The 16,907-nt window shown below is 41.1% G+C and overlaps 3 protein-coding genes across 7 annotated transcripts in view; 2 read left to right on the top strand and 1 right to left on the bottom strand.

Annotated features, from left to right (window-relative positions):
* Positions 1 to 2,244, top strand: part of ASPN (asporin) — a 33,370-nt gene extending 31,126 nt beyond the window's left edge. The window contains exon 8 of the mRNA XM_061618069.1: positions 852 to 2,244. Within this exon, the coding sequence (XP_061474053.1) occupies positions 852 to 1,049 (198 nt within the window). The 3' untranslated portion in view covers positions 1,050 to 2,244. The remainder of the gene's footprint in view (positions 1 to 851) is intronic.
* Positions 1 to 16,907, bottom strand: part of CENPP (centromere protein P) — a 267,372-nt gene that overhangs the window by 166,213 nt on the left and 84,252 nt on the right. The gene's annotated exons all lie outside the window — the stretch shown is intronic.
* The window catches only part of OMD (osteomodulin), a 34,409-nt gene continuing 32,786 nt past the window's right edge, over positions 15,285 to 16,907 (top strand). For both annotated transcript variants that reach the window (XM_061618061.1, XM_061618062.1), the window contains exon 1: positions 15,285 to 15,374. The gene's annotated coding sequence lies outside the window, so the exon portion shown is untranslated. The remainder of the gene's footprint in view (positions 15,375 to 16,907) is intronic.

A 16,907-nucleotide genomic window follows, 5' to 3' on the forward strand; every position in this document is an offset into this window, starting at 1 on the left:
TTTCTCATTTAGTTCCCCACTCAGCACAGTCCCTCAACTCTCGGGGGGGGCATTTTCACTGAGATCTAGAGGGACTGGCAGGGCCAAAGGGTGGGAAATTTTATTTTGCATGTGCTCCCCCAATTGTGGATAGATATCTGGATCCAGCCCAGTATGTTTTATGGTTTTTAAAAAACAGACTTACAATATACACATATTTAATACAATTTTCTATAGTGCACACACAATAAACTACAAAATCAAGTACATACACAGAGAGACTAATGCAAGTATGCCGCCCATGTGCAGTGATGACCAAAAGCGAAGAGAAATACAGTAAGTCCCAGGACAAGTGTACCACTACCTGATTGCCTGAGTATGGATACATGATCAAGAATAGACTACATGTCTGCAAACTCCTCCATTCTTCCTGTCTCAAACTGACATACCACCTCCCTTTCAATTTCAAAACTATTGTCAATGATACATCTGCATTTGTGTTTTCATTATCATTGTGACTCTGGCAACCCAGCTTTCCCTGAATTGCACCTAAACTATATTCCATATGCGTTTCCTATCTTTATTTCTAAATTAAATGTTTAGTGAAAAGTTCAAATTTTTAAATGCATATCTGAAAAGCCTTAAACAAAATGAAATTGAATATTTTTCCATGAATAAAGTAAACCTCCCTTTCCCCCTTGAATTCTAGATCAAACCCCTAAGGCGACTACCTGTACAAATTTACCTGGGATAAAAACCCACTGAACGTAGTGGAATTTAGGACTGCATAACACATCTTTCACATTTTCTAATAATATATTAAGTTGTATGTGGATTTGTCAAGATTTTTTTTTCCTTTTGTTCTCCTCCAGGTTGTCTTTCTTCATTCTAACAGTATTTCAAAAGTGGGAGTGAATGATTTTTGCCCAACAGGAAGAAGGCTGAAGAAGACACTATATAGTGGCATAAGCTTATTCAACAATCCTGTAAAATACTGGGATATCCAATCTGAAACATTTCGCTGCATATTAAACAGAAATAGTGTGCAAATTGGAAATTATGGAAAATAAAGTTGTATATCAAAATCACCATTCAAGCAGCAATGTTAAATCAGCATTATAATACTTGAAATTTGTTGAAGTTGGACCACCTTTACTGTCCAATTGATTTATAAAATACCTACAATTATTTCAGAGTTTGTAAATTACTACGGTAATATCCCATAAAAGCCCTTTATTATTTTAAATTTATAAATCTTGTAGAATAATAGGCTTCCTGAACACTAAACTGGAAACTATCATGCAGTGTTTCCTATCACTGTTGTCCAGCTATCTATGTTATATAGACTGTTTTTTTCTTGGCAGAAAATAATGCAGATTTAAAACATTTTTATGGGTAAACTATTGTTTTCCGTATTGCACATGTCTCCTATATTTATCAGATTTCAAGGGGAAAATTATGAACTCTTAAGTTAACAAAAGTAAACTAAACTGGCTAAGAAGAAACTTTAAAAGGTACTGTATTATTAATTTGATGGTCAAATACTTCAGGTCAGACTAGATAATATTTATATCTTTGTAGTAAACTGAAAGACAAGAATGGTACCATACACTTAATAGCCTCAAAGCTATAAATATTTATTTATTCATGTAGTTTACCCTAAAACTATATATTCCTTTGTTAACAAACGTGTATGTATGCTAAATATTAACAATCTAGAAATCCTATAAGCTATTTTTTTAAAGGAATAACTAAATTCTCTGCAGGCCAGTACAAATATAGCATTTTGTTATAGACTGTAAAAAATCTTTACTCCAGTTGGCAGTAATGCAAAGAGCTGCAGTCACAGGGGCCTTGTGCTCTGTTTGTTGCAAAGGGAATTTTTAATGCATGAACAGGAATTCCAAACACGTGCAGCATACCCAGCCTAGCTTATAGAGAAAAAAGGAGTAGCCCCCGCATGCACAGAGCTGTGTGTGTGCATACTGCACCACTGGATCATCACCATTGTATGCTGTCCTTGTATTGTATATCCGTTCCATATTACTTCTTGAGTACTGTAACTTTACTGAATCCAGCCGGCATATAATGCAAACTGTATTTGATCATGGTTGAATAACTAATAATGGTACTGTATAAAGGTGGCTATCTTGACTCTGTATTTAGTGTACATGTTATTCACATAAATAGGAAGTTACGAGAATTATAAAATTCTAAATTGTGTCCATTAAAATGTTAGATTGAAACCTGTAATATGTCATGCTGTTTCCTATTCAGTTTAAGTAAAATATTCATATTAAAAATATACATCTAGTTATTGTAAACTTTGCAGCCTGATTCTTAGCATGTTTTCTCAGAAGCCAGTCCAACAGAATTGAGTGGGAGCTGATTTCTAGTATGAATACCTGCTTATGTTTAATTTTTAAACTTTACTGATTTTGCGGAATCATATTTATTTACCACGGAATGCATCCAAGTAAGGCATGAAACCTGGGCTTTCTCTTTGATTCCTTTGTCTTCTTTGTCCCCCTGCACTGAGTTTGTTACCAAACCGTGTTGCTTCTTCTTTTACAATATTTTAAACGTATGGCCCTTCCTAACAGTCTCCTCAACAAAAGGTCTGGTTCATGTCCTGATCATTTCCCGTATTGAGTAGTGCAATCATTTCTTCTCAAGTCTTCTACTGTGATCCCCTCACATATTGGTGCCAAAATTATTCATCTCTCTTGTCATTCTGAGAACATGACAACTCTCCTTATACAGAGCTTGGAAGTAATTTCTTATGAATTACCTGTAATTCATTACTTTTTTGAGGAATGAGTGGGTAATTCCTTTACATTTTGATAGTAATAGAACTAGGAGTAGTTTTATTAATTTTGTGGAGTACTTGTAATCTTTCTAGCATTACTTGTGGGCATTACTTGGGGGGGAGCAGAGGTAGTCTTATGTTCCTCTGATTTGTGGATGAAAATCATGTGCCTCAAACTGGGCTTCTGTGCAGCGTCGCTCTTCCTTCATGCTCTGTGAGTGGGTAGGAGGCGACGAGGGACAAGGTGGAGAGTGAGAAGGGTGGGGTGGATAAAACCATAGTTTTAAAAATGGATGGTGGTGAAGAATAGAGTGGAGGGAAAAAGGAGTCGGAGGGCAAGAACATGGATAAAGGAGGAGAAGGAGGCAGCAGCAGAATGAGGATAAAGAACTGTGGAGGTGAAAGATGACAATGTGTCTGTGTGTATGTTTGCACTTGGCACACAAATTAGCCTCCACCACCCTCTCTGGCTACTGTGCTGCATTTGCAGTATTTTAACTTTTTTGCATCTCAGGGGAAAATGTTTGCTTGGGTGACTGTCCCTTAGTTGGTGGCAGGGCAGGGTCCGGGAGGTGGTTAAGTGAGAGACATTATGCTTGCTGGCTGGGGGGGGGGGCAGCGGCGTTGCACTTGGTTTGAGGTCCAAAGATCTGAGTAGTGGCCCCTGCCTTCCTCCTCACCTTCCTTACTAGCGGAGAGACCACCATTGCTATCTTATGCATAAAAAGAATTATTCTACTGCTTCTGTATGTGTGTGTTTATTTTTAATGTTGTTTTAGGCTACTTTGATGTGCAGCAGCCAAAGCCATCAATTTATAGGCATTTTTTAAAAAAAGTAACTGAAATGTTACTTTTGCAAAAAAGTAATCAGTTACTTTCAGAGCAATTGTAATTGTTACGGTAATTACTACTTTTTTGGGCCATGTAATTGTAACTGTAATTTATTACTTTTTAAAAGTAATCTTCCAAGCTCTGTCCTTATATTCCTATTCACTAATAGGCAAAAAACTTTGAGGTTTAAGAACACACCTATAGCCCACAGATATTTCTATCAAACTTTTAAAAGCAGGGAAATTGGGCAGCTATAGTGAATGCACCAGGGGAGCAGGAGACCTGACCTCCTCTCTGAGATATTGTACTGCCCTACAAATTTGTCAAAATGCAAACACCATTTGGGTTGGTCTTTCACAGTCCAATCCACTTGCTGTGTAGCTTGGAAGAATTTGGTAACATGTGCCTCTGAGCATATGGTGAGTGGTGGCAACACCTGCAATCAGCCCAAATAATAGAAAGAAGGCATGCGCTGTGCTGATCTTGTTTTAGCAGGGAAGAAGCAACATTATTAAGACAGTTGACAGAATTGAGATAGTCACTTTAAATATGTCTGATTTACTTTGCAATTTCAGTGAAGTTTCCTATAGTTTCTTGTGAGTATGTTACAGCGGGAGCAACAGGCTGGAAAGCCCAACTGATAAATAATTTCCCCCACATTTATACTTTGAGTGTAGTTTTATGTATTAAAAAGCATGATGTCCTCAAGAAAGAATCAGGTGTACTATGTTGGAAGAATAGTTTCAGTTCATACTCTTTTAAGCAGCTTGTTTTTGTTGCAGCCCCCTTCTCAAAATATTTTCATATATAAATATTCAATATATTTAGGTCTGTACTTTTACAGATTTATCTATGAGTAAGTCCTGTTGATCTCTATAGGACTGTATAGACATGTATAGGATTGTTCCATGAATGTCTACATCAAAAACCATACATACTCTAATAACAGGCAATGAAAAATGCAATATTTTAATAGCTATAATTATGATAGTTACAGGCCGGTATTTTCTTTTAAATAGTTGGTGTTTTGATTTTAAATACATAAGAATCTGCAGGAAAAATGAAAAGAGTAAAACTACATTCCAGTTTCTGCCAAAACTCTTTCTATTGAATGTACCCCATAACGGGACACAGTTTCAGGAAGTATAACAGCATGCCTTGCCTTGTTGCCAGTAAAAGGGAATTGCTTCAATGGCGCATTTAATAAGTGTCATTTAAGCCATTTTCTTTCCCTGGCAGCAAATGTGTATATAACGAGTGTACAGCCCAGCTACTTGTGTACCTAGGTACATAGATGGTACACTCGTTGAATGTTACACGTGAATAACTGTGTGAGTGTACAGCCCAATTACTTGTACACTTGTTGACTAACGTGTGAACAGGGCCATAGTAAGCGGTATTCAGAGGTGGTTTACCATTGCCTTCCTCTGAGGCTGACTGGCCCAAGGTCACCCAGTGAGCTTCATGGCTGTGTGGGGATTCAAACCCTGGTGTCCCAGGTCGTAGTCCAACATTGACCTAGTGGACGGGCAGGGAGAGTAGGAGGAGGGGGAAGGTAGGAGATGGGTGGGTGGGCACTGGGCAGAGGGGAAGCCCCTTTCCTTTTCAAAAGGAAAACATTGTGAACAATATCGTTGCTTTACAGGGTTTCCCCCATCTTTTTATTCTACAGCAGGCACATGTAGCCTCCCATCCCCATTTAAAACAAAGCTGTCCCTGGCCACACCCACCTTTATTTCACTTTGGACAGTCATGGCTTCTCTCAAAGAATCCTGGGAAGTGTAGTTAGTGAAGGGTGATGAGAGTTGCTAGGAGACACCCTGTTCCTCATACAGACCTTCAAACAGAGCAGCTGACTGTTAAACCACTCTGGCCACTGGAGCTCTCTAAGGGAAATAGGAGTCTCCTCTCAGCACCATTCACAAATTACACTTCCCATGATTCTCTGAGCGAAGCCATGACTGTTTCACATGAAATCAAAGTCTGGTGTGGGTGTGGCCCCGATTAACCAAACCAAGCCAAGCCGCGGTGAGTCTGGCTTTTAGAACTCTGACAGTTGGTTCTTACTGAGCATGCCCGGGCTTATCATAGGGTGCCAGCCAAAACTTCTTAAATTAATTAAAAATCAGCCAGGCATTTTTTTCAACTTTTAAACTGCAGAAGATGAAGGTCAGAGTATGGGGCAAGGCCAGTAATAGGATTATAGGTACTCTGTGAACATGGTTGACTTTTTATGAATTTCAACAGATTATGAGAACTCTGACAGAAAATAGTCCAAAAGGGCTCTAGGTTTTTTTTTCTCTTTTTAGACTTTGAACTCTCGATTCTCTGACTGTTTTGTGTACCATCATGAAAATTTACAGGGTTGTTAAGCAAGCGTTTCTGAGTTCAGGACTGTAAGTTTTGTAAGGTTTTGTTTTGAAATGTGCTTATGGGAAGCATCAGAATGGCATGGGGGGTATTTTCAATTTAACATTGCGGAATGTGAAAAATCCACACTGGCTGTAGTATACAGCCACTCTCATAGCTGTATAATACTGGCTTCCTCATTGCTCAAAGATTCTGGACAAGCTTATCACTTTCAAAATGATTCATGTCTTTGCCTCACTTTCTTTCTTCACAATTATATCTCAATACATCCAGCCTGTGACTTTTGCTTATTCAGTCATATCACATTCAGCCATCTGAAGGCTTTCTGTTGCTTTGAATGACTTTGCCCTTTCTCCCTTGCCTGTCCCTTATGCCTGGAAGTATTTTGCAGAACACCTGCATGGTACCACTCTCTTACTTCATTCAAATCCTTTGTCAAAATCAACTTTTTCCTTTGGCACAACTCACCAGCCCCCGTATCCTATCAGATCTAAGCCTAAATAGGTGTGTTCTTCCAAGGCCTGACTCTGCATTCATTTTCCTCCCTACGTCAGTTGTCCCTCTTGGTATAACCAACATATCCCCGGTTTCAATAAAATTCTCTTTTTAACTCTCATTTGCTTGCCAAAAATTTTCTGCAATCAAAACAAATTATGCAAAAAAGTAATTTATGCAAATATGCTTCAATTGCACAATTTGCTACAGTTCCTGAATTTAAATACAGTCCTGCCTATGTAGTCTTCTACTTCACAATCCTTGCTATATACGTTATGACTTGCCATCATAAATATCATGTAGCAACAGATTCAGTTCACACTGAGTTGAAATGATGAACATGCATATTTCAGCTTAACATCTGGATTAACATATGGGTTTCTGGCAGTTACTACTAAATATTCTGTTATGGAGTCAAAAACATAGACAATTGCCTTATACCAAGTCAGACCATTAGTCCATCTAACTCAGTATAGTCTATACTGATTTGCAGCGCTCACCAGGGTTTCAAATGAGTTTCTCCAGCCCTACCTGAAGATGCTGAGGACTGAACCTGGGATCTCTGTATGCAAAGCAGATGCTCTACCACTGAGCTAGGCCCTTTCCCTGATACACATATTTTCAAAACTCTGTTTACAGTCTTCACCTTTTTTAGCTGTACATATTAGATGTACTTAGATCTTGAGTATTCATTTATGTACATCTAATATGTACAACCTTGCCAGCTAACAAACCTCCTGTCATTACTGGTTTTGATTTATTCATATTTATTTATTTCCTTTTTACCTTGGGCAGTGACTGGGCAGCCTGGAAAGAGAAGTGCAGGCTGCTAGCTGTCCCACCCTCTTGCCTTCCATTCCCCAAAATGCCTCTAGGCCCTACAAAGTCTTAGAGGTATTCTTCATAGGGATGGGACGAAAGAGGGTGGAACAGAGAGACCAGTGCCTGACGTTCTAGCCTCTCTAAAACTCTTCAGAAAAGAAAAAGAACTCTTCCAGCTATCTGGTAAATTTGTGTTTGTGTGTTTATGTGTTTTGCCTGCTTTTGATTTGCTTTCGTTGGTTTTTTTAGGGGTGCCTGCTTGTGTTCCCTGTGTTTCGTTTGTTTTTGTTGCGTGTTTTGCCTGCTTTCAGCATCATCAGTTTTTCTTCTGTGGAACAGGTATACAGTAGCACCTGTGACAGTTTCTTAGAGTTCCAGATGTACCCTACTAATCCGCTGCAACTGAAGTGGAAAATTCCACCTCTGAGGGTCATTGCTATTAGTATGTAGATAAGGTGGAAGGGGACAGATGTTGCAACAGGACAGGGCAGACAAAAGATGAGTATGTGCGTTCTTACGTCCCAATAATGGGGAATTACCTGACAAATCATGGAGCCAGGTGGAAGCGGGAAACAGGTAAAGCCCCTTATTGGGTACCTTGGGACACATGACTGTACCTTGTATAAACCTATAAAAGTCCCTTGATGTGGGGAAGAAGGCAGTCTCCCACCATAGCACACGCTAGCAGGGACTCCTTACAATTGTAAGTATAATAAACAGCTGTTAGCTTCAAACTGTCTCCACGTCATTTCCTGGACAAGAACTCCATTTAGGAGAAAATTCCACAACACAAGCATTTCAAAATATTATTTATTTATTTATTTATTTATTTTTATCCCGCCCTTTCTCCCAGCAGGAGCCCAGGGCGGCAACCAAAGTGCTAAAAACACTTTAAAACATCATAAAAACTGATCTTAAAATACATTAAAACAAAACAGCGTTAAAAACATTTTAAAAAAAACAACTTTAAAAAATGGTTAAAAACATTATTAAAAAACATATTAAGCAATTCTAACACAGACGCAGACTGGGATAGGTCTCAACCTAAAAGGCTTGTTGAAAGAGGAAAGTCTTCAAAAGGCGCCAAAAAGACAGCAGAGATGATGCCTGCCTAATATTCCCAGGTTTATTCTAATTGGTGTCCTTGTACTAATCAGAATTCATTTGGGATGCTTTCACACAATCACACTGTTGCTGCAATTCAGTTATGAGAGGACAACACATAACTTCAGTGCCTGGGCAGGAAGCAGGAGAAGGACAAGGCAAGTTGGCTTAAAGCAGGGCAAGGAACCATGACAAGATCATCTGGTTTCTGTGCTTGGAGAAAAGGACTTCCTCTGTTGCAGTGCAGCACAGAAAGGTGTTCCACCCCATCTGTTGGTCTCTCTGTTTCTGCCTCCTCACAGCCCCTAGCCTGGTTCTTTCTCCTCACAATCACCGCTTTGCTCAGTACCTCTGTTGTTTCATTACAGGTGACAGTCAAGTTTTTAGTTATATACATTATGTAATATTAGTTATCATATACTGCAGGAGATCCTAATTACCACAACATAACTTGAAGAACCAAAAAACTGCCCTGCATCCCCAGGAAAAAAAGTTCTGCTGTAATGAAGAATAGAAATCTTTAATAAAGTAGTAGCTGGCATGAGTGATATATCTCTAAGGGCTCATCCAGATGACTATATAATGTGTGACATGACTGCTTTGTGTTCTCATTATTTTTCGGTCGTCCTGATGACGTCTCGCACAAAAGCGTGTTTTCACGTGGTTAAATCCGCTTTGGCACAACCGCGGATAATGCGATTATCTTTTTTAAAGCGTGAATCATCCACTGCAACGTTAGGGGCTCGGATGCAATACCACTGACTTTAGAGCAGGAGGCATTCTGTGTGCGGTCATTGGGGTTTCCCCATTCCCCTTCCTTCATTTTCAGCCAATCACATATTTCCACTTTTGCGCATGTGCAGGAATGTGCTTGGAGAAGCCCGGGAAACTGAACCAATCAGAGCCACGGGATGGTACGTTGTACTCCTCAGATGCAGAAATGTGCATTTCCGCATTTGCACACAAGGAGGTACTACAGTGGCTGGGTAAACTCTCCTTAGCTTTTCCTGCTTCTCGACCTGAGGCAAAGTGCTGTGTGTAACAAAGCCCTGGTAACATAGTTGCTACCGCAGCGCCGGGTGCTTGGTAACTGGGGGCTACCCCTTTAAGTCGCCAGAGGGCAGGACGGAGGCAAAGAAATCCCTTCCACCCCACCCTCCTGCCAGCTCTGTGCTTCTTTCCGCCACTCAGGCTGGTTGCTGGGTCCTGGAGTGCCTCGCTGAGGGTGAGCGAGCAGCCAGGGGGAGGGTAAGCTAGCAAGGGGTGGCAGGTCACGGTGGACCACCGGCCAGGTGGTCATCAGCCTCAGCACTGGTCGCTGCGCTGCCCAGGCAGATGGAAGCCAGGGGCAGTAGCCGCAACAAAAGGCTGGGGGGGGTGCCGGCTGCCTCACAGCTGATCGGTTCACTGCACTGCCCCGGCAGCAAGCGGCAGTTATCACAAGAAAGCCTCCTCATGCCTTGCCCTTTGCTTCATGCTGCCTCTTGGGTGCTCCTCCCTCTGCCTGGAACGTCACTCTCCTCTCCTCTCTGGGCTACTTGCTTAACTTTTGGGAGGAAAACAAAACAAGCAGAAGCAAACTGAGGTCCCATTCCCCCTGCCCACAAACAGGAGAGGGAAGTAAGCTCCCTGCACCTGCTCCTTCTTTGGCCAGCGAACAATGCATGTCCCTACTGCTACTCATGTGTGAAATAGAGATGGTTCGTGAGCTCAAGGCTGCCTGGGACCTTTCCCCAAATCCCCAACTTGCAAGAACCTGCTTGGTTCCGCAGTAGTAACTGCAAGGCACATTGCAACCTCTGGTCTTGGTGGCCTTAAATGTAGGGGTGGTTAGCAGGGAAAGGGAAGGAAGGGCACCCTGCCTGCTTCACACTTGCCCTCAGCTCAGAGCACTCACAAACTTCCAGGGCGAAGGAGATCGGCACAGACCTGGCCCTGGACTCCACGCTCTACCTGGCTTTTAAGAGCAGTTAGGGTTTTTCCCCCTTTTCTCTCTCCCCCCCTTCTTCCCTTTTATTTTGCCCCTCTTAAGGATGAAAGGAGGGCTTTTTTGCTCTCTGCAGAGCTGCAGCTAACGCCTGCTGCCAGTGCTTGTTAATTTCACACTTAACTGGAAATTGTTTCAAGGTGAGCAGATACATTGTATCCAAAACAAAATAGTTGCAAAGCATAACAATCCGATCCCTTTATGTCCATTTTGCAGAGCTGCTGCTGCTGCTATCTGCTGCTTGTTAATTTCACATTTAGGGGGAAATTGTTTCGGAGTGAGCGGATACATTGCTCACTCACCCTCCGCTAGCTCCCTTGCTCGTCCTCCATTACAGCAACTTAAATTCAAATTTCCCGCTCTTGCGTCCAAGCGCCTGCGTGTGCTTCGGTGCAGGGAGCACACGTCATATTCTGTGGGTCAATTGGCTCATAGCGGCAGAAATCCGGAAAGAATGTTTGATGTGTGGTCGAAAAAACAGCGGTTTTCTGGACATTTTAAAAAGTAAAAAAACAGGCGAAAAAGCGGGGGGGAAACAGAAGTGGGGACTATCCAAGCACAATGCGAATAGGCAAAATGTGGATTATCCAGGTGAGTTTGGATGAGCCCTAAGATTATTTTTATATGGTAGCTTTTAAGTTACTGAATTCCTGCATGCTCATCATTCCTACATAGCTTTATTTTGGAGGAGACGCAGGTATGTTTTAAAAATTTAATTCAACATTTACATTGCATACATATTTGCCCTTATACCATGCTTTTACTATAATTACAGCAAAGGCATTTGAGTAATGCTACAGCAAACACTTCCTTGTTTTGCTATGCACTTATATCCTTTGATAACACTTCATGAACTAGTGCCCTTGCAAGTGAGTTAGGATGATTGAAGCATACCAGTATATTCTGTACTGAATGCAAAGAATAAATTCAGGTTTTCTATAATTTCACCAGGCCACCATAATGCTATGGCCCCACTGCTTTGTGGTTGTTTCCTGCTTCTGATTTACTTAACATTTATTAAAGATTTGGATGCAAATGTTATCTTCACAATATTTATGGAATTGCATTATAAGCTTACCATTAAATCACTAAGACAGAGCTGGCACATGAGAGCAGAGAGTGGTGGAAGCAAAGGGGAGAGGAAACTATATTGTGATCCATGAGAGGAAAGGCTGGCCAGGCAGGCCACTCTTGGCAGCAGCACAAGACAAGGGAAATGAAAATGGGGTACTCAGGTGCACCAGAATGAGATGGTATGTGCTGAACGACAGTGGACTGCATAAAAAGAAAGAACACCCTGGTATTCTCACCAACAATAGTTAGCATCAAACCACAGCTTGCAACTATGATTACAAGTATGTTTGAACACTGTGTTAAAAGTTTAACTATGGTTATCAAAACTGCTTTTGCAGATATAACGCTAACCATATTTATCTCCAAAACTGAAATGGAGAGGGTATGTCTGAATGAGGACAGGAGTACATGAGTGGTTGAGGCACCAATCTCCTAATTATAATTATTAAGTTGGGTGGTGTTATGTCTGCACTAAACTTGGGAAACTACTTAAACCACCCACACTTATTCTGAACAAATCAGAACAAAATATCATAACCCTTTGCTGTAGATGACAATGAATAAAACTGCTACTTATTCTGAACAAATTAAGTTCACATCAACATCAGCAGAATAAAGAGTACATGATTATCATCATATATAAGGTAGAGCCGCAGAACATTTTTACAAATTGTGTATTTTCCTCTTACTTTTTTGCTGTATCACACTCCCAAAAAAGAGGGACAAGAAGTTTCTCTCCCGCCGTTGACCCCCCCTCACCTCCACTGATACTTCCTCATCTGATCCCACTAAGAAGATCTACACATAGAAGCAGTCTTCTGCATGTGTTATCACTTGCAGGTCTAGATCGGATGTACATCCAAACCAAACGTACTTTCAAATACATATACCACTGAAAACAATGCATGGCTGGCAGGCCACATCTGTATTTGAATGCACATCCAAATGCAAAAATGGTTTATCCCACACGCTTTGAAACTGTACAAAGCCATTCCGCATTTCAGTTTAAAAGAACCGGAGTTGGGGAAACCAGTTGGCCTGAGAGCACAGGTTTTCTAAAGTCAATTGCTCCCTTTCGCATGGTCTTTTAAACTGGAAAGTGGCAGCCCCCCCCCGCAGTTTGTAAGTATCCTTTACAAAAGAGTCATGTCAGCAGGACTTCCTTAAAGGCCAGCTGTCCCCATGACTGTTTGAACTGCAGAGACTGACAATTTAAAGTATGAGTGGGAAACTTTAGGACTGAGTGTAACCCCTTAGGACTCTCATCAGACCACACACCCCACTTGCCCTACTGTGAGCCCTCCTCAAATGCTTTTATCTTGCTGGAATGTGTCCTTGAAATACAATAATGGTTCATGCTTTCCTGGATGGAGAGGTGTGTGTGTAGAAGCCTCTGACCTTTGTGTGGCTGCAATGTAGCCTACTGTACCAAAGAAAGAGGAACATCCACTGCTCTTCCACTTTTGCCTCTGACCCCCCTCAACTTTAGCATGCAGGCCTTGGAAGGCCGTTCATGAGGGAATTCAGTCCTTGGACTGAAAAAGGTGCCCTACTCCTTGATTTGTTGTAATAAGCAACAGTCTTTAATTAATATCCCCTGTAATGAGAAGGAAAAGCCACTAAAGGGTTAATGGGTGTAGGTTCAGGATGTTGAGTGACCTTCCTGAGCTGTGACTTTGGTTTCTCTTTCTCTTTTCCTCCTTGCTGTAATATCTGATGTTGCTAAGGAGCCTGTTCAAAAGTTACAACTTTGGCTATCTTCCTTGAGGTGAAACAAAGAACCTATTCTGCAACAATTTTAAGGAGTCATTTGCAAGGAAAAAAGAGAGCTTGGAGAAGATGCACATTTTTTAGACCACTGGTTGAAAAGAAACCAGTAACAAACTGCTGTTTCCCTTCAGCCTTAATGTAGCCAGTGAGGGCTTATATATTTGCTCTCTGCTGCCAACATGAGAGTAGCATAGAATCCCTGCTGGGAGATCCCCAATCTACCCTTTCCCTGCTTTGGCACCCACAGTGTCTGCATGTGGGTCATCCAGTTACAAATAGGCGAAGTGATATGCATAGGAAGTGTATGTGAAATTTAACACTATCCAATAGTGTATTCCATTGTTTGTTTTGGCGAATGCAGGATAGCAGGACATTCTTTAGAGTTGAGATGCACTTCTCTGATCCACAAATATTGTGAAAAGCCATCATAAAACTAAATCCTACTGCAACTTTCTAGATTTGTTCTTTAGTGTAATAGCACCACCTAACTGCAGAAAAATAATAAAAGGCACAATTCCTGCACAATTCCTTTTAAATATAATTATGGACATACACTAAACAGAACCAGAAAACCCACACCCCTCCACATAAATGGATCTTGAGGAGTAACTTCCAAACATTGCTGTGACTCAGTTAACAGAAATGTCAACCTCTATAGTGTCTTAGATATACAGACTATTTGGCTCATTTTTTCCAAATCTGACCCTGCTGTCAAGTAGTTTTTGGAATAATGGAGGATTGTTTCTGTTAAGTAAGTAACTGTTGTGAACTTAAAATTTAGAAGCAATATCATGTATTACCTCAAAGCAGCCTCAGTCTAGTTCGTGGCACATGTCCCCTGGTGCCTCAGATGTAAAAACATAGAACATTGCCAAAATAGGCTCTGTGTGCAAACAGCAAAAGCAGCAAATAGGAAGTGGAATTTAGCAACTACAGTAGGTATAAGCCTGCTTGGGGGTTGGACTTGATGACCTTATAAACCCTTTCCAACTCTACTATTCTATTGGTCCATCTAACTCAGTATTGTCTACATCAGGGGTGGGGAAGCCTCTGGCCCACAGGTCATTTCACGCAAGTCATGTCCACCTGCCCTACACCTGACATCATATATGATGTATTGCGCATGTAAGGGGGGGCTTCACCAAAAGGGGATTTACTTGGGAAGCACTGAGCACAGAGCTTGCAAAGCATTCTGTATGCTGCTTCACAAACACTCCCAAAATTGCTGATTGCCAGGTGTTTGGGAAGTGCTCAGGCAGGGGTGAAAAAGCCCTTTGAACTATCTCCCTCCACCCACTCCCCAGATCAACTTTGACAGATGTCAATCACCCAACATCATGACACCACATGATTCACAGGTGGGTGGTCCTGCCCACCTGTCAAAGTTGAGCCACGGGGTAGGGGATAGAACCATCTGGCCCAACAGGCCAAAAAGTACCCCAATCTACATTGACATGCAGCAGTTCTCCAGTGTTTCACAGAAGAGTCTTTCCCAGCCTAATGTGGAAGTGTCAGTGATTAAATCTGGGTCATTCTGCATACAAAGCTTGTGTACTATCACTGAGCTTTGTCCTATTCCTATAGCACCATGGAGGTGCTGTGTGGACATAGTCATATCAGGTCCATTCTGAAACCAGACTGAAATTGCTGCTCATGTGGTTCTAACAACCAAAATGCAATATGCCTTCCAACATAGCTCACTGAATATCATAGCTACCAGGTCTCCAGTTTTTGGCTGGAGTCTCCATTTTTCTGGGGGGGGCCCTCCAGCTAGCACCCCTTAATCTCTGGACTCTCAGCTTCAATTTTTTTAAAAAATTAAGTTTCTAGGTGGTCTGGTTCCCGAGATATATGCCAAAACGTCAACCGCCCCCCCCGCACGACTGTTTTTTACAGATCTCTAGAACAATTCCTTGCTCTAGCTACAACTCCCATCAACCCAATCCAGTGGCCATGCTGGCTGGGGCTGATGGGAGTTGTAGTTTAAAAAAGTAACTTTTCAAAGCTCTGGCTGTAACCCCGCCCTTTCAGGATTGTAGCCAATGAAGCCAGAGTTGTGACTTGTTGATCCAGGCATGCCTAGGCTTAATTTCAAGGTCAGAAAATGGTGGCTTTAAGATTTTTGCAGTTTGCGTAAGTAACAACATTGTTGTTTTTCTCTTCTGTCCAAGAGTCAGACCCTGGGCTATGAAATATGAAAGTATTTAATCCAATATCTGCTTTTCTGAGAGTAAAGCAATTTCTGGGAGTAAAGCATGTACCTGGAGTAATCCCCACTGAACTCCATTAGGACTTACTTTTGAGTAGACATGGTTAGGATTCTGCTGTAAATGAATGGGACTTTTGAGTAAACATACCGCAGACTTGTGTTTGTGTTGCAAATCTTTCTCTCCCCCTCCAACCCTATTTTTAAAGAAATTAGGCATGGTTTATCACAGTTTTTATTATGTAGGAAACTAATACTGATTTTTTTTAAAAATGTTCCCCAATGACCAACTGGGTTGACAATAAACTATTATATGGGGTGTATTTTTACACCTGCATATATATGTGTGTGTGTACGGTTGGTGATTGGAAACCAAGGCAGCTCACAATAAGAAATAAATCACTTTAAAAACCAATAACCATAAAAAGTATAAACATTTGGAAAACAGCTTAAAGTGGCATGATTCCAAATTTTGGGTTGGGTGAATGAAGTTTATTTATTTATTTTTATTTATTTATTATTTGATTTATATCCCGCCCTTCCTCCCAGTAGGAGCCCAGGGTGGCAAACAAAAACACTAAAAACACTTTAAAAATAATAAAAACAGACTTTAAAATATATATATATAAAAAAACTTTAAAAACATTTTTAAAAACTTTAAAAACATTTTTTTTAAAGAAAAGGTTTAAAAACTTATTAAAAAGCAATTCCAACACAGACTGAGATAAGGTCTCAACTTAAAAGACTTGCTAAAAGAACAAGTTCCTTATAACTTCAGGGTACAGTTTTCCCTGATTGAGTAAGCCCCATTGAATACATTGGGACTTGCTTCTGAGTAAACAAACATAGGATTGCACTATAAGTATCTTTACAGGTTGTATAAATAATAAACATATTTGATAGTCATGCTTATATAAATATTTTCATAGAATCATAGAATAGTAGAGTTGGAAGGGGCCTATAAGGCCATCAAGTCCAACCCCCTGCTCAATGCAGGAATCCGAATCCAAATCAAAGCATTCCCGACAGATGGCTGTCCAGCTGCCTCTTGAATGCCTCCAGTGTCGGAGAGCCCACTAACTCTCTAGTAATTGGTTCCATTGGTGTATGGCTCTAACAGTTAGGAAGTTTTTCCTGATGTCGAGTCAAAATCTGGCTTCTTGCAACTTGAGCCCATTATTCCATGTCCTGCACTCTGGGACAATCAAGAAGAGATCCCGGTCCTCCTCTGTGTGGCAATCTTTCAAGTACTTGAACAGTGCTATCATATCTCCCCTCAGTCTTCTCTTCTCCAGGCTAAACATGCCCAGTTCTTTCAGTCTCTCTTCATAGGGCTTGGTTTCCAGTCCCCTGATCATCCTTGTTGCCCTCCTCTGAACCTGTTCCAGTTTGTCGGCATCCTTCTTGAAGTGCAGAGACCAGAACTGGACACAGCACTCAAGATGAGGCCTAACCAGTGC

Source organism: Rhineura floridana, chromosome 3 (genome assembly GCF_030035675.1).
Source record: "Rhineura floridana isolate rRhiFlo1 chromosome 3, rRhiFlo1.hap2, whole genome shotgun sequence".
NCBI classification, from domain to species: domain Eukaryota; kingdom Metazoa; phylum Chordata; class Lepidosauria; order Squamata; family Rhineuridae; genus Rhineura; species Rhineura floridana.